The sequence below is a fragment of the Ammospiza nelsoni genome, chromosome 4 (assembly GCF_027579445.1).
Source record: "Ammospiza nelsoni isolate bAmmNel1 chromosome 4, bAmmNel1.pri, whole genome shotgun sequence".
Taxonomy (NCBI): Eukaryota; Metazoa; Chordata; class Aves; order Passeriformes; family Passerellidae; genus Ammospiza; species Ammospiza nelsoni.
The window spans coordinates 23,134,451-23,158,892 of NC_080636.1; the positions used below are offsets into that span (position 1 = coordinate 23,134,451).

Genomic DNA, 24,442 nt, shown 5'->3' on the forward strand with positions numbered 1-24,442 from the left:
ACAACTTGTATCTGGGTTTTCTTTCATGAAGCAGAATGCATAAAATCAATGCTTTTAAAGGTCAAAATAGAAAGATGATGTTGATGCAGTAACTATGAAACAGCATTTTAAATGCTGTAGAACAAAAAAGGAACATTTCAGTATGTACTGTAAGCCAATTTTGTACAGTCCCTGTCTGATCCTCTTGTTCCCAAGCTGCCTGTGTGTGGTAGGATCTTGGCTGAGAAATGTAGATCAGTTACTGCTGGTAAGAGGAGAGATTCATGTTAGATGCCTGGGTACCCCACCACCAGGGACCTGGAGTGCAGAACATGTCAGACTTTTTCTTCATCTGAGGTGAAATTGTTTCTTGTAAAGGCTCTGCAGAGAAATGCTTACAAGCATGGATGTTTTGTTTTTTATCCTAAAAATAAATGAATTGGCTTCCATTTGTATTAATTAATCAGCTTTACTGATAAATTAAAGGTGTATGTCAGTGGCATTCTGCAGTGCTGAGAGCATGCTCTCACAGGGAGCAGGAGCACTAAAGCAGCAGTAGCCCAGCAGTGAATCTGGACTCTCATGGCCCACATGGCAGCAGGGCTGATTCATCTGGGCAGAGTGCTGTGCTCCACTGATTAATTGTCCCTATGCTCAGATTTCAGTGTGTATCTTTCTTACATGCAAAGCTACTTCATACTTCTGTGTTGTTCCTCAGGGCTCTTCTGCAGCTGTGGTCATACGGTGTCTATTACTATATGTCTATCGCTATATGACTATTACTATTACTATTACTGTTACACTTTATACTACTGTACCTCAAAAAAAAACCAAAAATGGCAGGCATCAGTCCTACTGTGTTGAGTAAATTGACTGTATCTCAACATACATACTGTTGCTAAACATGTTAAAAGATTAAATTATACTGCAAAATTGCTGTATAAATATTTGCTCTACTGATGCTCCAGCTGTGTATATGAATTGTTAAAATAATCAATACTGAAATAGGATTTTTCAGGGCTAATTATCTTTGCTAATTGTGTTTATTTGAAGAAATTCAGGAAAATTGTGTAAGAACTGGAGCAGTCCCCTGTTGATTTTGTACCTCTGCTCTGTATAGTGCTATACAGGAGACTTTTATATAGTATAGAAAAATGGTTGCATTTGGTGTTTGAAAGAAATATTGACTTGCTTTGTGTTTTTATATAGTTAGCTGGATGCATGCATATCTCTTGTTCACAACAAAATTTCCCACAAGTCCAGGAAGAGTTTTTCAGCAGAAGTAGGTTTTTTGGGACTGAGGAACCATGCACTGCCCTTCCAGCCATCCAGTTACACAGATTGGATAAATCTCCTTTAAATTGGTGATTATGTAGTGTGAATTGTATTAGTATTTCCTTGAAATACAACTCCACAAGAAATAAAGGATGTGACAGCTTTTTAGACCCTCTGTCACCTGTATTATCCCACCAGAATGACTGACCTTTAAATGATGATAAATTAGTTTCTGGCATTTCTGTTGTTGAGGCAGGCTGCAGTAAGAAGCCAGGTAGGTGTCTCAGTGGTCATACAGAGGCCACCTCCCTATAAATTACACCATTCTCAGATCTGTTCTATGTTTCACAGTTCAGGCTAATCATTGACAGGGCTTTTACAATCACCAGCTTTTAGTGAGGCTTTGATAAGACACTCCAGCAGCTTGTGACAAATGAAAACGGTCTGCACGGCGTGGACTCCAGCAAAAGAATGGAATTTTTTCAGCATCAGTACAAGAAATCTGATTTTTAACACTGGCACTATAAACTGGCACAATGTGTGGCCAGCGACTGGAGAAGATTGTTGCTTTTTGGATGTTCGCTTTCGTAAGGATTGTTACTGGGCTTACTGGAGAGGGAAGATCTGTGTGGAGAAAGGACTCCCACTTCAGCCCTGTGAGCAAAACACAGATGTTTTTATATGACACTTTCCCCAAAGATTTTCTCTGGGGGGTAGGGACAGGAGCTTTCCAGGTGGAAGGCAGCTGGAGGAAGGACGGGAAGGGCTCCTCCATCTGGGACCGCTTCAGCCGCTCGGAGCTCAGGGACGCTGACAGCGCCAGCACCTCCAGTGACAGCTATACCCTGTTGGACAAAGATCTGTCTGCTCTGCAGTTTTTGGGAGTTACTTTTTACCAGTTTTCAATTTCATGGTCAAGGCTCTTCCCCACTGGAGTGGTGGCAGCTCCCAATGAAAAAGGACTTCAGTATTATAACACCCTTATTGATTCCTTACTCTACAGGAACATTGCCCCCGTGGTTACACTGTACCACTGGGACCTGCCCTTGATGCTGCAAGAAAAATTCGGGGGATGGAAAAATGAATCTGTAATTGATATCTTCAATGACTATGCCACGTTTTGCTTCCAGATCTTTGGGGATCGTGTTAAATATTGGATTACAATCCACAATCCCTATTTAATTGCTTGGCATGGGTATGGCACAGGTATTCATGCTCCAGGAGAGAGAGGGAAAATAAGAACTGTCTACTCAGTAGGACACAATTTGATCAAGGTACAGTATAATAAGATTATACAAATTGATCTTGCACTGCTCTGGGAAATAATAAGAGGAATTGGTCCTGTGATCACCTACTGTGAAAGAACCAACAAATAACCTTTAGCTAAGGCAGTCTTTCTATTAACCCTCATTTTGATCTTATTTCCTGTCACAACAGCTGACTCAATAATTATTTGTTTTAAAGTGCTTGTTTATTATTTTATTTAAATTAGTTTTTACATACAAATTCTAACTCTTAAAGAGCATTCTTTGTCCTTTACATTTAGTTAACACATTTGGCCATCCTGAAATGATTATTCTATTAGTTTAAAAGGAAGTTCATTTGTATTTGCATATTGAATCAACTCTACTGGCCATAGAGTATGTATATGTCAGTGTGATTTGTTCTAGCTTAGTAAGATCATATTGCAAAATTTTTGCTTCTAAACTAGCAAGGCTGGCACATCTTGAGTTTGGAAGAAAACAAATGTTCAGTACTTGAGAGTTTCAAATTATTTCCATGATGTACAGTGTTTTTTGCATCTGCCGTGCTCACAGTACTTTACGGAGCTGGTCTCTATCCCATCTCTGCAGCCAGTATAATCCCCCTGCTGAGACTATTCTTAACTGTCACAAAGAACATTTTTCTACAACTTGCCATACATCACACATGTAATTAACAAATAAATCTGAAAGGGCTAATCCTACAGAAAGAAGTATACATGTAGGGAAAAAAATTATTTGCCAGAGTAGTTAAAATATTCTGCAACTGCAAATTTTTGTATTTACCTCTGGCCTTGAATGTTCAGAACATCATTTTTCAAAAAGTCACACTGCAGTCAATAGAGGTTTTACACACAGAAAGGTTGTCAAGCATCCTGAGTCGCTAACTGATTTCAGACTTGGCTGAAGAATGATTTAACTATAAAGACTTGTGAAGCATCTCAAAGAAAACTGCTACCAAATCATTCTTTCTATTTTCAAGTGCTATTTTATATAATGCATGTAAAATATATATAAATTTTCAATATTTCTTGCCTTCATTTCTGAGTGTCACAATCAAATGTGGAGTACCAACTAGGCAGTCTCTGCACTTTCTGTAATATCCATGTAAGCAGCACCCCACACACAGGGAATGTTATTCCTCTGCCAAAGAATCAATTGGATTTTCCAGGAAGGCAAGCACAGCTGGGTCTGATACACAAATTACTGACCTAATTTTCTTGTTCAATATTATTTGTCTCCAAGACTTGATTTGATAGTTGCTTCTTGCTCTAGAGCATAAAATAAACCACTTGGATGGAAGAGTTAAGGAGACTTTCAGCAGCACACAATCCTTTAGCTACCATTTTATTATCCATGGGCAGAAATTATTCTCCTGTGTACCCTTCTTACAACCCCATGAGCATTATCTAAAGTATTAGCAGTTCTCTCCTATACTACTGTAAAATTTCTGAAGATTCTAGATTTGAGATCAATGAAAAATCTCAAATTTGTAGTAAAATATTTGAGGAACTGGAGTTTTCTGGTTAGGGTTAGGGATGGAATGGAAACTCTTGAGTTACCAGTCGATATCAGTCAACTCTTCTTGTCTCTAGACATAATAATTTATTTCTCTTGATAAACTGTAATGCCAGCCAGCCATTCCACAGAAATCACATCTGGTACTGGATATTCAAAGCCAACTACCCAGAATGTTTCTCAAAGATTTTTGTGCAAGTTTAAATGTCCGGTCCATTTTGCATTGTTGACAATACAGTATTAATAGAATGTATTGAGGCACAATCAGGATTCATGTGTTGTGAAATATCTCTCCTTTGAGAATCAAGAAAAATTATAAGATTCTCCTTTTAAAGATATTTCACATGGGTTTTTATTTCATGACTGGTGTATACTGGTGTGTTTCTCAGACATTGTATTATGGCTACCTTCTAATTTCCCGCTGCAAATGAAAACCATTATCCCAAAAAGAAAAGATCAGCCAAATGTCAGGTTTTGGCAGTGTGAGGCAAAGCCTTGAAAAGATTGCCATTTATGTCATCAGCTTTAGGAAGAACCACACTCTTGTCCATGTCAAGGCTTCATTTTTGGACAGGCTGTTGACAGACCTGGTCCTCAATGCCACCCTGTGCACAAACCAGGTCCATCCATTAAATATACAGAGAAGGAAAAACAGGTCTGTAATGCTGAAATGAAGCTAATCTGGCCAGCACACTGTTGCACAGCAATTTGCTGAAAATCATTCTCAAACCTTTTTGTAGTATCTTTGGAGAAATTAAATGAAGCTCTTGCACGAATCCTACTTTTAGTTTAATTTCCTTGTGTATCATTGCAGTTGTGGTGTTATCAGAACTAATCACAGTTTATATAAAGGAGTGCTTTTTTGTGATTTATCAATCATAATCTGAAGCCAAGTTTAATAGAATCACAAAAACAATATAACAAACCACAAACCTCAGCTTTTTTGGACTTTGGATTATTTTATTGTAAGAACAGTTTGAAAGTTGCTGGAGATTTTTGTGTACCTTGAAAAGGGCTGGAGAAATTCCTCTTAGTTTTAAACTCATCAATTTTATTGCTTTCAAAAGCAATATAGTGTCTTAAAACCCAAGTAATTGACTGGTATATCAAAAAGTTAATAGAATACCAGGTTGGAAGAGGACCTCAAGGATCATCTCCATAATGAGATACATTTTAGAACTGATTAAAAAATTATCTGCTTCCATGAATGAATTCATGTAGGTAACTAGGGAGACGATCATATTAGGGCTTTCCTACAAAAGTAAGGTTGGTCTGTCTTCATCCAGCCCCAGAGCTCTGTGTGTTGGCTGGCACAAGGCATTGCTGATGCTGAATCACCTCAATGCCCCAGACACATCTGCTTAAGAGACAGCCCTGCCTTTTTATGGGCCTTGCTATTCAAGATCTGTAAAGAGAGGTAGTGAATGTAGGATCAGAGGCTGATAAGCAGGGTGCTTAGGAGATCAACATTGAGAAAATAATTCAGAAGAAGAATTTCAAATATGAGTTTTAAAAAAATTTAATTTAAAAAAACCTAACTTGCATGTTACTATGTATTCTGTTCATACTCAGAGGGTAATCATTGCCACTGACCACTTCAAAGGACTCACTACTACCTCTACACAAATTAATAGGGAATCTGAACTTTGATGCTTATTAATTGTAAATTGCTAAGAGATTCTCTTAGATAAATCTCTCTTGAGAGATATGGCTTTAGGGTGGACACCAGAATCATCTGTGCTTGTAAATGTCTTTGCTGGAAGATTTTTCAAATAGTCGTAGCCATCAGTGATGATGTAAAATTCAGCACTGATTCATAGTTTTTTGATGATTTGTTATTTTCAGGTTAGCTTTCTTAGATTTCTTGGTAATCATTAGGGAAAACACAATCCAAATGCAGGACAGTTAACATACAACAAATTATGATAGCAAAGCCTCAGTCCTTCATAACACCCTCTAAAGAAGTGTAGTCACCTGCACCTTGAGGTGTAGGTAATCCTTCGCAAGGATTGAGAGTCAATTTGCAAAAGAAAGGGTTTAGGTCTACTTTAGCTCTACTGACTATGGGGCATCTTTACCACAGACCAAAAAAACCCTTAACAGAAATACACTTTCCAAATAAGCCACACAGCCCTGCCCTTCTTCTGAACTGTATCACCATCAGACTATATTCTAGTTCTTCGTGGTTTAAACACCAAACAAGTAAACAAAAGGCCCAAATAATTTTATTATCATTTTTTCAATTCTAAATTTTCTAAATATTCTTGACTTCCAGCACACTAAAATAACTCCATATACCCTTGGCATTGTTTTGTTATACTCATTGCTGTTCAAAGAAAAATTGCTTGACTAAAGTATCTTAAGGATTTGAAAGTATTGCTCTACTGAAAGCTCTTTGCATGTGCATATGTTAAATTACAGGATCAGAATTTCAAGGAGTATGAGAATGTTTCAAAAAGAAGAACAAATACTGCTGTCTTCAGTTTATTAAGTTGACTTTTCTAGCCTTTTACAGGGTTAGTACTAACTGACATAGCACTCTCTGTGACTTTCAAGACTAAAGAATATTTTCTACATTTATACCAGGAAAATATGCTGAAATTAATGAGTCATACGTATCTAGAATAAATACCCAATATTGATCCTCCTTTAACTGTGTATTTAGCCTTGACATTTGTCCTTGCTCTAACAAGGAAAGTGAAAGATTAGGGATTAAACTCTAACTGAAAAAAGATTAGTCAAGATTTACTGAAAACACCCAATTTGATGTATGATACAGCTTTTAAATTGATGTTTGTTTCATATCTGGTCTTAAAAAACAATTTCTATAAATCAGCTGATTCCATCAACAATAGTTTGCATTTCTGTCTGTGAATGTTAAGCTTCTTTACAGATAATTAACAACTCAAATCAGATTTGTAGGCAACTATGTCTGTAAAACCCTTACTGTAGATTGTGAGAAATTTTCTACAGTAAGAGTTAATCCTCAGAATTCAGTCACCAGTGATACATACAAATTTGTATATGAGGATTTTATCTTGACTCATATTAAATGTACTTATTTATAATTGAGGTCTACTCCTCTGGAGTTTTACCTGGGGCTGTATCCTCTACCATACACATTCTTTTTAATAGTAATTTTATTTTCTTCTAATCACCTCCTGAAGATGTGTATGAATACAATGAGAGATTCTTGGCTTTTACATGTCAATATCATATTCTAATTAGCTGGGGTTTTGGCAGTTTTTCTCCACTTCACCTAGAAAAGTGTGATTGCTATGATTTACCTGGTGCTGTTGTCATGGTACTTGGCACTGTGCATCAGACAGCTGAGTGCAGGGCGGGTTTCTTGTTAAGCCAGTGCAGCCATATGCCTCTAATTCAACAGTGGTGTCTGTGGGCTTTGTCTGCAGAAAAACTCTGCAAACCAGGTGAGAAAACCCTCGGGGCAGAGCACAGAGTGAGCCTGGCCCCAGCAGCCCCCCAAGCTGGAGGGACTTTCAGGAGAGGACAGTGAGGACAGCTGAGGAGATGGCGCTGGCCACTTAAATTTTCTGATGACGCTACTAAGAAATCGATTTTATAATACTTTAGTTCTATCTTGCAATTTGCCTCAAGTGTCCATTTTTGCTGGCTTCCCTCTTCAGCTACAGAAGCTGCATTTCAAAGGTTAGTGTCACTTTATCAGTATTTTCAAAGACAGACTTTGAACAAATGTTACGAGCATGACCTTAGAAACCATAAACAACTGACACACAAAATTTCACAAACTCTGATTCTTTGGTATCCCCCAGCTTAAACAAATACCTATCTGACATCAGGCCTTCTGGAGTTTTTTTTTTAACTGTCAAGGCTGTGTGTTTCTAGATAAATTAACAGAAATTATTGTCAAAGGCAAGCAATGCTGTTTGGCTTAGAAATGATGACAATCTAAGTCAGCACTCAGTGTTTCACAATGTTTTTCTCTGGGTGCAAACTATTATTTTCTTTCCAGCTTAAGAGTTTAATGCCACACTTCAGGCATGAGGTAAACTCTGAGTTACTTGTCAACTCTTCAGCTGGGAGAGCCAGCTCCCCTCCCCTGTGTCTCATCACCTGATGTGATTCACGATGCAGTCCAGGGTCACTCCTCTCTGACCAGCCTGTCCTGTTTCCTTACAGGGCTTTGACAATGCTAGTGGCTCCTCAGCCTCCCATGTATTTCTGGTTTTGTGTAAACTTTGTCTGCTGTATACCCTTATTTGAAGCTATTGTGACGTGTAATAACAACACACTTACTAAAACATTATGAAAATAATAAAATCAGTATTAAGATGTGATACAGTTCAGTGGCCATTTCAAAGAAGAAATTAACTAAAATCCTGAACAAAATTCACATTTGGGTTCAAACGTCACAGCTGGGTCCTTTGCCCAAGTTTTTACATTTAGGGATTGTGCAAATATCAAAGCTTGAACACTTGCTCATATGACTAGGCCAAAATAAAACAACTAAATCCCAAGAAGAGGGATGGGGTGGATGTGGTTTGATCAGAGTAAGTCCAGGTAACCCTCGGAGCACAGAGCAGTTAGTAGCACAGAGTCACCACTGACAAATGAAATATCATATGAGATGCATCTTTGATAGAATAATTGTAAAGATGGTTTGAAATTTTAACCATATCAGGAATCACCGTTTGACAGAGAAAGACTGGCTAGATCCCAGAGTTCAAATCCCCTTGTTAGAGCTGTTCCAAAGTGTCTGTGTAACAACAGCTCTTCTCATCCTTGCTAGGATCTCCCCTGAAATTTAGACATGTGTTAAAAGGCAAAAAAGCCACAGCCCTAAGGTGTCATAGGACATGAATTACTGAGCATTGCCCTCATTCCAAGGAGCCTTGCAGGGGGACAGTGATTGCCCATTAAACTGTGCAGGGTAATTCATGTGCCTTAACTGATGCTTCCATAGAAGCCTGCAGTGACTCAGATGGAGCTACCTGCCTCTCTGGCTGCCAACCCACAGAGACTTGTTAGAGTTACAATTTAATGCTATTTTTCTCTCATCAGGCTCATGCAAAAGTTTGGCATACCTACAAAGAACACTTTGAACCCTACCAGAAGGGGATGATATCCATAGTGCTAGGATCCCACTGGATTGAGCCTAACAAATTGGAAGATGAGTTGGACATTTCTAAATGTCAGAAGTCCATGGAGAGAGTACTTGGATGGTTTGCTAAACCCATCCATGGGGATGGGGATTATCCAGAAGAACTGAAAAATGAATTCTTATTTCTGCCACACTTTACTGAAGATGAAAAAAACTACATCAAGGGAACAGCTGACTTCTTTGCATTTTCCTTCGGTCCTAGTAACTTTAAACCTCCAAACACTCTACCAAAAATGGGACAAAATTTGTCACTCAATTTGAGGGAAGTACTGAACTGGATTAAACTGGAATACAACAGTCCTCGAATCTTGATTGCAGAGAATGGGTGGTTCACTGACAGCCACGTGAAAACAGATGACACCACAGCCATCTATATGATGAAAAACTTCATTAATAAGGTTTTACAAGGTTTGTACAGAAATTACTTGTTGGATTTTTCAGAGAGCACTTTTGATTTTTTGATATTTAGCTCTGTAATAATTTAGTCCTTTTTTTAAATGAGATAATGGCAACAAAGTTAATCATTAATTATTTATACTGCATGAGTACAAGTCATGGATCAGGATCTACTCGTGCTAGGTGTTGTACAAACAGAAAAACCCATAGTCCCTGTCCCAGAAAGCTAAAGTCCAACATCTGCATTGGGTTAGGCTTGGTTAGGGTTAGGGCTTCCATACTGAAACTATTACTCCTGCAGGACTCTAAGACTCCACCTATAGTAGGTACAGAAAAACCTTGAGATCTTCTGTGAATGTCACCTCTGCTGACATAAGGACCTTAGTTAACTCCTGACTTTTCCTACCTTTAGCCCTTTGTTTCTGCCCCAGACCTTCCCCTTATTTTTCAGGGTGCTTTTCTCATCCTCACTCTAACACTCAGTCAGGATCCTGACCTGTTTCTGCCTTCTCCTTTCACTGTCCCCGCAGACAGTGCTACAAACATACTCTCACTCTGATCCACCAGATCTCTACCTGTCACCTGCCTAACTTTTAATTTTCTTTACATAAAGCATACATAAAATAGTAATTTTGCCCATACCCATTTAAACAGCCACAAAATCTCAGCATGCACCATCTCAAGTGCCACAGCATCTTTTGCTCTGACAATTAAACTTACCCCCATATATTCAATATGTTTCTACAAACAAAAATGTTCTCAGTTGTCACTTGCTCCCATTAGATGTCTGCTCCCATTTGTTCAACCTTCCTCAGTGCAGACACCAAGTACTCATCTTTACTTGCCAGGCCATTCTAGCTTATCTCTTTATCCTCTACATCATTCTCTGCCTCTGCATTTTGCAATGGGTATTTTCAGACATTTTTGTACTTTCTCCCATGGTTTCTCTGATTTAGAAGTTGCCTTCTTTGAATATACTTGCCACTGTATTGCTTTGTTACATTTCCTCATCTCCTTTCCAGTATTCTGCTCTTGTCTATCAGCTTCCCATACACTCACATTGAAAGCTCTTGGGCTTTCTGATTTCATCAGGCAACTAGAAAAACATCCAGCCTGTGCTGCTGAGTACCTTGGAACTCTGCTACATCAAGACATGCACTGTGCAAAACTGCTTTCTTTGCAGCCTGGTGTGACTAGGGCAAGGAAGTTCAGTGGAAATACAGAATGATGCAAAATTATATGTCCTGAGAAAATGGAGCTAAATGATATTGGGAAAGAATAAACTAGAAAACTTAATCTTTGTTCCTTGGCTTACTGGTGTGGTGGACTACGTGTGCTAAAATATGGCTTGTCCACCTGTCTGTGTCAAATCCTCAGGTAGGCTGGACAAACCCTACTTGGTCATTGCTTTCCCTAGGTCATTCCAGCCCTTATAAGGTTAACATGAGGAGTTATCCAGTGTTATTTCGTAGTTTTAAGGTGGTGACAGGCAGTGAACATGACTGACCATGGAGTTTGGACTTTTCCTTGCAGGCTGCCAGCTGGCACGAGCCTGCAGGGGTGAAAAGCCTTGTGGTTAGCTGGTGCCTGCTGAGCAGCTGCTCTGCAGGCCCTGCTGCCCTTCCTGAAGAGTCAGGGTCCACATCTGAGAAAGCAGTTGTGTTGTCATCCTTCTTATATATTACATATAAAAGATCATATGTAAACTCCTTTGCAAGAGGGACAATAAGATTGCCTGAAGAAATCAGCATGCACTGCATCCATTTTGTGACTAAATCAGTCTCTGGGTTGCTCTGCCCTACTTTTCTAAAGTCATTAACAGTCCCATGCCAACAAAATAGATTTTTCAATTTACAAGCTGAGTAGACATTCCCATGAGCTTGCAGACATCTTTCAAATAAAGGTGGAGAGTTTTAGCTTCATGACAAAGTTACAAACCAGATCAACTGTTGCTCCCTTTATTTTGACTCATGATTCTCCAATTTTACTGGTATTATTGTACTGGCAAATTGTCAAATGCAACTTCAAACATGGATGTGGTATAATATTTCTTGTTTGGTCAGAGCAGAATTAAAAAATCCTACAGTAATTTAATTTCTTAAGGACACCTTAATTTCTTAGTGACACCTTTTTTTTTTTTTAGTAAATAAAGACTAAGATATATACATCAGTTTTGCAATGATTTACAGTGTGTCAATACAAACATTGAGAAGACACACAAGATTTTCAAAATAAATAGCCCTTTCTCATAAATATCCCTTATATATGTTAGAGTTACTATGGATGTTACCTTCTCTTTTGCAGCTATTAAATACGACAACATAGATGTGTTTGGTTACACAGCCTGGTCCCTCCTTGATGGCTTTGAATGGCAGCATGCTTACAACATCAGGCGTGGATTATTTTATGTAGATTTCAAAAGCAAAAAAAAGGAAAGGATTCCCAAGTCATCTGCACTTTATTATAAACAAATCATACAAGAAAATGGCTTCTTCCCAAAGGATTCCACCCCAAATTTGCAAGCTCAGTTCTCCTGTGACTTCTCCTGGGGTATCACCGAGTCTGTTCTCAAGGTAAACATAAAATATTAAGCAGATCACTGGCAACAGAGTGATCAGCAGCTCCCTGAACAAATGACCATACACAGCACCTTGCATTCCAGAATTCTAGTGCACACTGCCAACAGAAGTTTAACCATAATTGCATTGGTCCAATTTCCTGTGTTTCCAGGTTTTCAGGTGAGCTGGGCACAGAGTGCTGGCTACTGCTGCAGCAGCAGGCCCTGCTGCAGGAACCCTTCCAAGCGTGGCCCTCCCTCTGCTTGTGTCTCCATGTGGCAGATCAGATGAGGAAATTTAAACCAAGAAGTTGATCCAACCAATTGTTACTGGGTTATTTTTCAACCAGGAGTTTCAAAATCCAGTTTGCAGTGTGGCCATAGGGATGCTTGTGAAGGTCTGATGGAGAGAGTGACAAAGGGCAGGGACAAGGTGATTATGCTGGTGGCAGCAGAAAGATCTGCAGGCTCCAGGTCTTGTCTACAGCAAAAACACATTCCTGGGTTAGGCCTGGCTCTGAGTGCCACTCAGACAAGTGGGTAAGAAGCCGTTCTTTAAAAAGACACCTAGCACAGGTGAAGATAGCCAGCCCTGAGGTTTTACCATCTGAGCTCACATTAGAAAACAGATCATACAACCTTTTGTCCAAACTGGCTCCCACAGGACCTATTTATACTTTATTTATCTTCTATTTCTGCTTTAAACTTAGTAAATAAGCTAACTGTATGTATGGGCAGGTTGGGATACCCTTCTTGTCATTGCACACAGACAGTCCCATGACAAATATGAGCCTCAAAAACTAACACCAAAATCCCATAATTTAACCTAATGACTGACAACTGTAGCAGAAGAAAAAGTCAAGCTTCTATGTATCTTGTTAATATGCAGCACAAAAAAATACATTTCCTTTGAAAAAAAAGCAATCTAAATATTTTAAACTTTACTTTGAAACCTAGAAAAAGCATTTAAAAATTGGAATATTAAAAAATGTTTTATTCTGAACTTTTTTAACTAATAGGAAATAGAAAAGAGATAACTAAATGCTACAAGCTGTTCGTGTCAGATAAGTATGCCTCAATTTCACAAGGTTGATCACAGCAGCAGTGCCAAAATCATCCGTGCCTGCCTCTGGTGCTTGTTCTCACCAGCTGCTCTCCAGGCAGCTGCCTGAGAACTGCTGTGTGCATGACCAGAGTGAACTCGATCAGGGAGAGCTATCTCTCTGAAAACATGTCATGTAGGCTGGTGGCAGGGCAAATGCCCATGTGTAATTGAAAAAAGTGAAATTTTGATGTTTTTCATAGGGAAAGAAATTATAAGATGACCACTAGCACATAGCCCATATAGGTGAGTTGGTTATCCTCTTTCCCCTGGAGCATTTAAGCAGGGACTTCTGACATCCACCACTAATTGATAGCTAAACGCAGGCAGAAATGCAAATTACAAGCAGATATTATGTTCATTTAATTAAAACCCATTGTAACGTACTTTTATTTTCACAGGCAGAATCGGCAGCTTCCTCACCACAGTTCTGTGATTCCAGCTTGTACCTCTGGAATGTCACAGGAGATGGGCTTCTGCACAAAGTTGAAGGGGTAAAGCTAAAAACCCGACCAGCACAGTGCACAGATTTTGTCAGTATTAAAAAGCAACTGGATCTCCTGGAAAAAATGAAAGTCACCCATTATAGATTTGCACTTGACTGGTCACTAATTTTACCCAACGGAGATTTGTCAGTGGTCAACAGGCAAGTTCTTAGGTATTACAGATGTGTGATTAGTGAAGCCCTGAAACTGAACATTCAGTCCATGGTCACCTTGTATTATCCAACTCACACCTACCTGGGCCTGCCGGGTCCTTTGCTGCAGACAGGAGGATGGTTGAACCAATCCACGGCCCACGCTTTTCAAGAGTACGCAGCTTTGTGCTTTAGGGAGCTTGGTGATTTGGTTAAACTGTGGATTACAATAAACGAGCCAAACCAGCTAAGCAATGTCTACAAGAGGAGCAGCAATGACACCTATCGGGCAGCACACAATTTGTTACTAGCACACGCCATGGCCTGGAGAACGTACGACGAGCGGTACCGGCCCTCTCAGTACGGCAAAGTGTCCCTGTCCCTGCATTCCGACTGGGCTGAGCCTGCCAACCCCTTCTTTGAATCTCACTCAAAAGCTGCCAACAGGTTTCTTCAGTTTGAAATAGGCTGGTTTGCCAATCCCATATTTAAGACTGGGGACTATCCAGCTACTATGAGGGAATACATCACCTTTAAAAACAGAAAAGGCCTTTCATATACTTTGTTGCCATCTTTCACAAGTGAGGAAAAGCAGCTTGTCAAAGGTGCAGCTGACTTTTATGCACTGAATCATTTCACTACCAGATTTGTGATTGATGAACCTCAGAATGGAAGCCAGTATGAATTTGATTGTGACATTCAATTTCTGCAGGATATCACCTGCCTGAGCTCCCCTTCTCGTCTGGCAGTGGTGCCCTGGGGAATGCGCAAAGTTCTCAGGTGGATCAAAAAAACTTATGGTGACATCGACATTTACATCACAGCAAATGGAATAGATGACTCGTCCTTGGACAATGATGAGCTTCGGAATTATTACTTGGACAAATACATACAAGAGGTTTTAAAAGGTGAGTACATGACAGATTCAAGTTCCCCAGGGCCATTTCAATGGTTCAGAGCCAGGCACAGCTAAGTCTCGCCCTGGACAGAGCGAGCAGTCCTGGCTCAGATGCAGGAGCCAGCAGCACTGAGCCCCCTGAGGGGCCCAACTCTGCAGTCACACTCGGGGCAGCTATGACACAAAGGAATGGCATCAAGCGCCTTGCACAAAATGCAGCTACAGCTGCCTCCAGTTTAAACCATGAGAGAAGCTCTCTGGGCATGCACATACAGCAGAGTAGTTACTCAGAAATTATTAGGAAGTGGCACTTCAGCCCAACAACTCCCAAGAAATAAAGTTTCTATTCTCCAAAGAAAGGCAGAGCCTCCTTGCTTGCTGAACTAGTCATTGGACAGGAAAGTGCAAGCAAATCCACAACAACCTAGGGGGACATACAGAAGAAATACAGCAGGGCACCAGCAGCACCAGCTGCTGTTGAAGGGAAAGTCCAACTCTGGTTCTTGTTCCACTCCTTGTTTTCTCCTGGGCACATATGGAAATCTACTTGTTCACTTTAGAGAAAAACTAGTAAAAGTTATGGAGGTAGGGGACAAAACCATTCAAGGCAATGATCTTGAGCAGCAGCTTATTGTATGAGAAATGCTGCAGGGACCTCACCCCTCCCCTCCCTCTTCCCCCAACCAATCATTAAAGAAAAGCAGTGGGACACAGGCTACCAGCAAGGCCTTGGTTCCTGACCCATACAGGCAAAATGAGATGTGCAATACATCCCTGCCCTCACTGTTCCCTACTGGTGAGCATTAGAGAGAACCTGATCAGGACACGGGGGGTTCAAAAGCTTTTCTGAGGTAACTGACATCAAACACAGTCTAGGGATCCTGGTTTCTCCACTTGAGGAGTTAATAAAAATGAAACAAATCTTACCCACGGCTAAGCATGCCTTAAGATTACTTTTAGACACCAAGAAAAAAGTCTTCTCTCTCCAGTGCTTAGCCCTCTTAGTTACTACAGGACTAATGTAGTGATGATTATGAGCATTTGCTGATTTATTTTCCATGCTAATTTCATACTGCAAACAAAACAATACGGTACTAAAGGAATTAAGTTATTAAATGTTTACATGTTCTTAGTCTGGGTCACATTCCCAACTATGCTCGCTGATTGCACATGACTTCAAGGCCTGCTATTTTTAAGTATTCTCACCCAGCACTTGGGTGCAGCAGTGTAACACAGAGCCATGCATGCTGAGGGATGAGCAGCTGAGCTTGGAGCAGGGCAGGAATTCTTGGAAAGCTTCTCTCAAGGCACTTATGGGCAGCTGCTCCCAAGTCATTGCAGCTGGCTCCAGTTAAGAGCAGCATCTAGCTTTTCCCAGAACAGAACAAACTCCCAGCTCCAACCCTGTACAAATCCAGTTTTCATGGGGTAGGTCCAAAATTATAAGGACTTTTTAAAACAGTAATGCACTGTTCCTATGTAATTGAGACAACTGAGTATTAGAAGCAGAAATATTTTATGAAGTACACTTTTCAAATTTCTAACAATTTGAAATCTCAAATCTTACCAGAAAGTATGCAGGTTTTACTTGAAATGTAACCTTTCATTAACACTTTGTTTTGGTTTCTTTTCCTTCTCAGCCTACTACATTGACAAAGTCAAGATTAAAGGCTACTATGCGTTTAAGCTGACTGAAGAAAAATCTAAACCCAGATTTGGATTCTTCACTTCAGATTCAAAAGAAAAGCCTTCAGTAAGATTTTACAACAGCCTGATAAGCAACAATGGCTTCCCTGATGACCACTCAGTCTGTGGCCCCTCTAGCCACGAAAAGCAGTGTAGCTTCTGCTTGTTTGTTTCTCAGAAGAAGCCGTTAATATTCTTTGCCTGCTGCCTCTTCTCTACCCTCAGTTTGCTTTTAGCCATTATTTTTTTTCACAAAAGAAAAAGAAGGAAACGTTTTAAGGCAAAAAGCATCAAATGCATCTGTGTCTCATTTTAGAAGGGGGCACAAGCCACTTTCAGTGAGATCCATCACTGCATTCTACAGTGGACAATACCACTCAGACAACTGTGGAAAAACACTGAGTCACTCCAGCCACACACACCAGCATTTCATTCAAAAACAAAGTTATCACATCCACAGGAAGAAGAGCCATGGCACTTGTTTCTAGTGAAACTACTTTTATCCACCTACTCTACCTAGAAGACAACTTCATCTGTTAAAAAAAAATTATGACCCTCCTGTGCCTTGGAATAACCTTTAAAACAGCTTTACTTGCAAAGAGCAACTTTTGAGAACTGATGTGCACCTTTCTACGTCTTGTGATGTGTATTCATGTTATGAGTGTTGTTCAGCATGAAACTGAAGCTGTTAGGGTTTAGAAGTGTAATTAAACCCCACAAACCTTCAACCAAGTACACCAGGAATGAAATGCACCAGGCCAGCTTCTGAAGATACCCCTAAAAGAACAAAACCAAGTTAACTCCATTATTGACCAAGAGATATCCTTACAGATTGGGTGAAGTAGTTTTAAGCAAATGTAACTGGAGACAAAACCATATGCAATCACTATTTTTTATCTCCAAAATGGGGCAGCCATAAAATTTTTACTAGCAGAGAACATCTAAATAAATAGTAAATTGCACTTGTCATTATACAAGTGGATCTTTGGGCAGTTTTTGGAATTTTTTAACATGTGGGATGCTTTAGCAACTTGTTGCCAAGTATGTTTCTGCACTATCCCAGTATTTTATATACTTTTTCCAAACTGAATGGAGCAAGTGACAATGTGGATTTTACTACTGCACAGACAGTACAACCACCCAGTTAGATGTTGCTACATAGCAAGATTAGCAGTGAAGAAACCAAGATGTATCCCCAGATAACAAATCACTGCTGATGAAACTCAACAATACACTCTGATTGAGCTTTGAGGTCAAGTCCCTTGTTTTCTTAAGTGAGCAATAAAAATAAAGCATTGTATTTTCAGACTACTGCTTCTATCTATGTGAGTTTAAATGGTCTTACAAATCTTGTTCTACTGATTTCAGTTTTGTTTTTCATCTACTTCAGATTCTATCACCAAAAGTCTGAGGCTTGAGAAAAGATGTGAAAGAACACTGGTCTCCCCTATGAGAAAAATGCTTTTATTATTTCTTAATGCTGTGATTCAAAAATGCCACTTCATAACTTTGTCACAGAAAGATCACGGTAGCACAGCCTACACATTGCCCTACCAGTCTCTGAGCACGTTCATTCAGTCTGAATGAAGTCCCATGGTTTGAAAACACATTGGTAGGGAGGACCCACTGTGCAATCTGCTTCTCTGAAAGCCATCAGGTTCATGCAATCACCATTTAGTTCTTAAAAAAAAACTCAACAAACTCAAGATAGGAAATATAGTTTATTCTAGTAAGCCTCCAAGGGTATCATCACCTTGTACCAGCTGGAATAGTTGGACAATGTCTCACGGTAAATACCGCTGGGGGTCCAGACAGCTGTAAATAAAACATAGAGAGCTTTTAGAAAGATTTTAGCAGTGCAAATGTGAAACTTAACGTTTATAACCCTTTGATGTTTATTTATCTGATGATTTAATGCAAGTCAGACATTAATAGTTTAAAGAATTTGATTTTACACAGACAAGATTACTTAAAGATGCCTTCAAGCACAACAGCTCAACTGCTCAACAAATGTAGTAAGTTGCTCCCTCTCTCAAGGCACTTGGAACAATACTAAAAGTTATTTTTTCAGAGGCTTGCAAATGTTTGGTATCTGGAGTATGACTGATAAAAAACCGGGTTTATGAAACTCACTTCATCTACATCCTGCCTCAAGCTTAGGCACACAGCACAGAAATTATTTGCAAGTCAGACTGTCTCATCCTGCAAAGGTGTACTGTGTAAGGAACCGCACACAGCTGAATGCCTTCCTTTAGCAGTTACAATTCCTAAATTATCCCCAAATGCTCATACTCAACTTCAGTAAAATGCCCATGGACAATGTAAATAGTTGTCCTTGTTAAACTGACCTGTTTACCAGCATTTACCTACTAACTGCTCAGAAGGCCTTTACAGATAAACTGGGCCCTGTCCACCACTGTAGTGAGGGCAGTGGCCAACCAGCAGGAACATGAGTTTGAGATCTTCTCTGCAAATCAGTCTATTAGGCCAGGACTGCTGTTTTTAAATCTCAGCTAGCACTGCAGCTTGCATTCACAATGCAGAGTACAGCACTGGAGAGACAGGTTTTCTCCATACAGCAGCAAAATGCCAAGTTGATGAAAGATGGAAAACTGCTGTTGAAAGACCTGCCAAAACTCAAGTTTTATGATGCATCTTATGACATGTTTTACAAACAAAATTTCATCCCTATTGGGAACCTGTTTGACCATGGCCACGTTGAAGCAGATAAACCTTGTCAAGTCCCCATCTCTACAGAGAAGATGTACAATGTGTATTAAGATGATACCAACCTGTGAGTTTTACTCATCTGCCTGCTGCACTGTTCCCTTCTCAGAAACATAGATACCATCCAAGAATTTCCTGATATCTTTGTTCTTGACTGTGGTGGCTTGCTGGATCAAAGCAGCTGCAGACAAAGTGAGACCATGAGCACAAAGCCTAAAGGTCGAACCCAACATGCAGCCTTTGTTTATGCTCCAGTATTTAATCTAACAAACAGGACTGTCATCTAGAGACAGGAAATACCAACTTTAAATCCTGTAAGGTCTAATGAAAATAGGATGCATTTCATTGAGCCCAACTCAGGGCAGTGGCACTTCATTACTGCACACATGAACAACTGAAAAGTTTGGTGCCAAAAAGGCCGTAAATGCTGACCTGAAAAAGGTTCTGCAGAATTGTAAAAACACCTTTAAGCTTAGAAACAGAGTAAGGAACTATGAAAAGCAATTACAGTGACTAGAGCAAAAAAAAATCTGTGCTGTTGTTTACCTCAGGGTTTGAGGTAAAGAGTTTGCTAAGCTGCCATCTTCAGATAAAAGCTTCCATACAATTTTCCACACATCTACTTTCACAAACCTGAATTGGAGACCAGCTCAATGTCATTCCCTTCAAGGATCAGCTCATCTTTCTGGGCCTGAGATACTGCACAGGTAACACCTATGGAAAGGCAAACACATAATTCACACTGTTGAAGGTGTTAAGTGTATTAAACAAACAATATTAATGTCCTGTCCCAATTTACATATCTAAACACTAGTGCTCAAGACAATAATTAGCTTCTATGACTTTGTTAAAGAGAGTCCCTCAAATCCATTCCAGGGCTGTCCTCCCTCACAATTTCAATTAAAGATTAGTGCAAGTCATGCTCTGGAGGGAATAAAGTTATACTCCTGCTTACCCCTTATTACATTAGAGCATCAATCACCAACACTGTGTACAAGCCAGCACTTTGCCAGCACAACTCTGTCAGTAAGGTGTGCCATCTCCCACAGGCTTGTGCTCATTAAGACAACACTGGAGTCAGCAATCACAGAACAATCGAGGCCATTAAAAACCACCTGCCCCCTGTCATGTCATGTACTGTGTTTACACTAGCAATGGTGCAAATACTCACAAGGAGTAAACATGATGGCATTCGAGAATCTAACAGGAAACTTGAATTTTTAAGGAGAGTAACATTAGTTTTACAGTTATATCTATTTAATCAACAGATATCAGATTTTAAGCCAGCCTATTACTGTTGTTGTTATCTTATTGTATTTCATATTTCTGGAGTCCCATCTTAAAGTCCATACCTTCTTGCTGGTCCTATTATGCAGCTCCTCTCTGCAGCACAGTTCCTCATGGCTTCCATAGGGGCTCCTCCTGGGCTCTCGACCCAACCCCCTTTTATCCCAGAGCCCTTCATGAGCTACAGCTGCTGCCCAACTAAGGACTTTGCAACTGTAGCTCATTTAGAATAGCTGGGACCCACTTATCCAACACATAGATCTTACAGGGACTCTCTCCACATTTCCCCCTTTTTCTATTACTAACAAATATAGTCAAATACAGTATAGATATTCAAGTACAATATATGCATTTCCTTACAATACACACACAAATACAATACACACATTCCCCCATGACTCAAAGGTCATGTACAACACACAGCTTCTTGACTCAAAGGCCATATTTCTCACAGCTCCTGGCTGCCACAGCTCCTTGATCCAATAGCTATGTTCTTCTCTACAGCTCTTCAGGCTGCTACAGCTCTCAGGCTGTCCTATTTTCCACAGCTCTTCAGGCTGCTACAGCTCTCGGCTGTCCGGGGGATTCCATACCTAATACATATATTCAGGCCCCTACATTTCCCCCCTTTTCTTTTAACAATTTTTCAATTACACAGTTACAATATCCATATCTGTCCCAGCTCTCAGGCTGCCACAGCTCTCAGCTGTCCTATCTTCCACTGTCCCAGCTCTCCGGCTGCCACAGCTCTCGGCTGTCCGGGGGATTCCATACCTTCTCCTTGGCTGCATGTTCTTTATCACGTCGCGGTCACCAATTGTTGTTGTTATCTTATTGTATTTCATATTTCTGGAGTCCCATCTTAAAGTCCATACCTTCTTGCTGGTCCTATTATGCAGCTCCTCTCTGCAGCACAGTTCCTCATGGCTTCCATAGGGGCTCCTCCTGGGCTCTCGACCCAACCCCCTTTTATCCCAGAGCCCTTCATGAGCTACAGCTGCTACCCAACCAAGGATCCCACAGCTGTAGCTCATCCAGAGCAACAGGACCCACCTATCTAATACATAGGACTCTCACTACATATATATATATTCACAAGGACTCCTTTATAACAATACATATATTCAGGCCCCTACATATTACTAGCAGTAAATGCTGACTTTAAAAAAAAACCAAATACAATAATCAAACCCACCCTTAATAACCCACAGTAAATCAAAAACCCTGTAACTCTGCTGCACTGTTATCTACCAGTGTTTTGGGACAAGTTCTAAAGCATTCCTCTACAGTCACCCCAAAACATCATCAGTCACTTTAAATGTCCTTACCCATACCCTTGCCAGAAATGGAATTAGAAAAAACCAAATGGCTAAGGGATGTCTTTCCTACAGTCTTTGTGTAACTCTGTTTATGACATGTTTTGCTGCCCCCTTTCAGAAGTTTAGCAAGCTCCATCAAGTGCCTGCTTTTATGTTAGATATTTTACTGAAACTCCAAGTGTGCAAGATGTAAAAACAGCTAATAAGATGATAATTTTTAAGTTTATTGTGAATGCTCCTAGATAATCAGCAAATTCAAACTAGAATACCTTAAAGACCAAAACTACAATGTGGTATGAAACTAGTTCATGTGCAGTGCTTTAGAACAGAAATGCAAATCTAACACTAAGCAGCTGCCAAGTATCAACAGTGTTAAGATCTCCCAGCGATTGAAGTAAATCCTGCATCCCTTGTACTACAGTAACTAACTCCAGACTGGTTGTTAGCTAACTCTCACTAGTAAAACTACAGAGGCATTATTAATAATAAACCTGAACAGTGGCAATGGTAGCATAAGTAAATTACATCAATTCAGACAAGCACAGGCTGCTCCAACAATTATTCATCCTCTCCCCTTCTCAGAGGCAGAGCCCAAAGCAAGCAGCTTGGAAAGCCTAGTTAGAACCAGCAGGATGGACCTGCAGAGAGGCTCACCTGGCCTCATCCTCACTCTGCGGATGTACTTCTCCCCCAGGAAGTTGCGGATCTCCACCAGCGAGCCGTTCTCCTGGATCACCACGTTGATGGGGAAGTGAGCGTACACCGAGCGCATCTTGTAGCGGAAGCCCTGGGCAGGGACACAAGCGCACGCTGAAACAGGCCCACAGGCAGAATGTGCACCGGGCTGCCAGGGAAACTACAGCCCAGGAGCAGCAACAGCTCCTGGAAAAGGGCAGAGACATTCATCCTCTCCTCCACCCCCAGAACCTGCCTGACAGCGAAGGCAAGACAAAAAGCACGAGGAGAAAGAAGCTGCATCCTGGATGCTTAGCAATGCTCTCCCTCCATAAAGGAAAAGGCCCTCACTGCAAGTAACAAAAGGGCAGCGGTGATCTGGTTCCCAACACAACTTACCAGAGTGACCCCCTTGATCATGTTCTGTACATGGCTGCAAATCGTGCGAACTGTGGCCAGCTCCTTTCTGTTACCCCACCACTTGTCAACACGCAGCTGCATCAAAAATCACATTGACAAAGCTTTCAGCTCACTTCAAAACCAGCAACAAAACAACTTCGTGAAAACCCAAATGTGGAACAAAACTTTCAGATAAACTTCGTAAAGCCCACCAAACAAAAACATAGAACTGTTTTGTTTACTTGACAGACTACTTACAAAAGGCCCACCCGGCTCCTCTTTTAAATCCTAACCTGAGACATGGGAGAAACGTTTGTTTTCTTCAGGTCTTGCCACTAACAAGTCTTCAAAAAGAGCTGGGGTAGATAAATATACAATCTTGAGCTAAAGGATGCATTAGCAATTGCTAAGCATATTGTTCTAAAGTCTGCCTCCTATGCACAACCAACTTAAACACTCTGTGAGGATCCACTGTTTTAATGAAACACTTGATCTTTGATAAACAGTAGCTGAAATCAGTCACTCTTGATATTTTCTTATACTTTTTGAGACAATATGAAAAATCATGCACTTATTTATCTCTCCTCTCCTAATATAACTTGCAGTTTATGGAAATCCAAAAAAATTATTTTTCTCCTCTAAAAGAGCCAGTTTGTAGAACAGCATACAGTAACCACCCCTTTTCCTGTAACTGTCACTACAGAATAATGCAATCTACGTATTCACTCCCGCAGTGCCCGAGGAGGCGCCACGCTTCCACCAGACCAACCTCGCTCAGAAAACACAGGAATAAGCAAAACCTACCTAACAAGTCACCCGCTGCTGAACTTTTTTGGTCAGTCTCCTCCACCACCAAGAAGTTTTTAAACCAACTATAAAGCTCCCGCCTGTTTCCGGGCAGCGAAAGGACCTGTGCTGCACCCACCTTCTTGTGCTTCTTCCCCAGGAGGGACAGCTCCACGTTGATGTGGTTGAAATCCCTCCTCAAGGTTCCTCGGGGCCCCTTCACGATGACCGTCCGGCCCTTCAGCGAAACTCCCACTGCGGACCAAAGGCGGACACGCGTTACGGGCTGCGGGGGCGGCCCGGCCGGCGCCTCCCGCCCGCGGCGCGGACTGACCTTGCTCGGGGATGTCCACAGTCTGGTTGCTGAGGATGGTCTTCATCCTGCGGGAGACAACGACAAACGCTGGAGACCCTCGCCCTTGTGCCCGCGGGGCCCCGCCCGCTCCTGCCCTGCACGACCCGACGCCCCCTCCGCGCTGTCACCGCCGGGCTCCGCTCCCCGCAGCGGCGCCTCCCACCCGGGCCCGGAGCGCGGCGGCCTCAGCGGGGCCTTGCCGGGAAGGCGCCGCCCCGGGGCCCTCTCGCGCAGGGTGCGGGACAGGAGGCGCCGGCGGGGCTCGGGACCGCCCTGGGGGGCTGCCCGTGCGCGGACGGGGCGCTGGGGAGCCGAACGCCGCGGATGGTCCCGGATTGTCCCGGAGATCCCGGGCGATCCCGGGGCGCCGCCAGCCCTCACCTTGCAGCGCACAGAGCCAAAAGAGACAGCGCATGACGTCATCACGTATTTGTAGCCTCT

At 41.2% G+C, this 24,442-nt stretch overlaps 2 protein-coding genes across 2 annotated transcripts; one reads left to right on the forward strand and one right to left on the reverse strand.

Moving 5' to 3' along the window:
- Window positions 1-1,790: 1,790 nt before the first annotated feature.
- On the forward strand, window positions 1,791-17,759 carry KLB (klotho beta). The gene is made up of 5 exons (XM_059470967.1): window positions 1,791-2,528; window positions 9,078-9,585; window positions 11,878-12,146; window positions 13,634-14,777; window positions 16,408-17,759. Exons 1-5 carry the CDS (start codon window positions 1,791-1,793, stop codon window positions 16,767-16,769), a joined length of 3,021 nt encoding a protein of 1,006 aa, XP_059326950.1. The 3' UTR covers window positions 16,770-17,759.
- Window positions 17,760-18,155: 396 nt separating this feature from the next.
- Window positions 18,156-24,423, reverse strand: RPL9 (ribosomal protein L9). The gene is made up of 8 exons (XM_059471260.1): window positions 24,383-24,423; window positions 23,981-24,027; window positions 23,786-23,901; window positions 22,861-22,956; window positions 22,441-22,573; window positions 19,814-19,894; window positions 19,246-19,361; window positions 18,156-18,268 (listed from the first exon to the last, which is right to left on the reverse strand). The coding sequence occupies exons 2-7, from the start codon at window positions 24,024-24,026 to the stop codon at window positions 19,255-19,257; spliced, it is 579 nt and encodes a 192-aa protein (XP_059327243.1). The 5' UTR covers window position 24,027; window positions 24,383-24,423; the 3' UTR covers window positions 18,156-18,268; window positions 19,246-19,254.
- Window positions 24,424-24,442: the final 19 nt, after the last annotated feature.

Excerpts from the sequence above, each read along its gene's own strand:
- RPL9 (XM_059471260.1), bottom strand. The coding sequence starts at position 24,026 with ATGAAGACCATCCTCAGCAACCAGACTGTGGACATCCCCGAGCAAG. Across the intron at positions 22,574-22,860 it reads TGATCAAGGGGGTCACTCTG|GGCTTCCGCTACAAGATGCG; the intron begins GTAAGTTGTGTT and ends GTCCCTGCCCAG. Across the intron at positions 19,362-19,813 it reads TGAGCTGGTCTCCAATTCAG|CTGCTTTGATCCAGCAAGCC; the intron begins GTTTGTGAAAGT and ends CTTTGTCTGCAG.
- KLB (XM_059470967.1), top strand. The coding sequence starts at position 1,791 with ATGTGTGGCCAGCGACTGGAGAAGATTGTTGCTTTTTGGATGTTCGCT. Across the intron at positions 2,529-9,077 it reads TAGGACACAATTTGATCAAG|GCTCATGCAAAAGTTTGGCA; the intron begins GTACAGTATAAT and ends TTCTCTCATCAG. Across the intron at positions 14,778-16,407 it reads CATACAAGAGGTTTTAAAAG|CCTACTACATTGACAAAGTC; the intron begins GTGAGTACATGA and ends TTTCCTTCTCAG.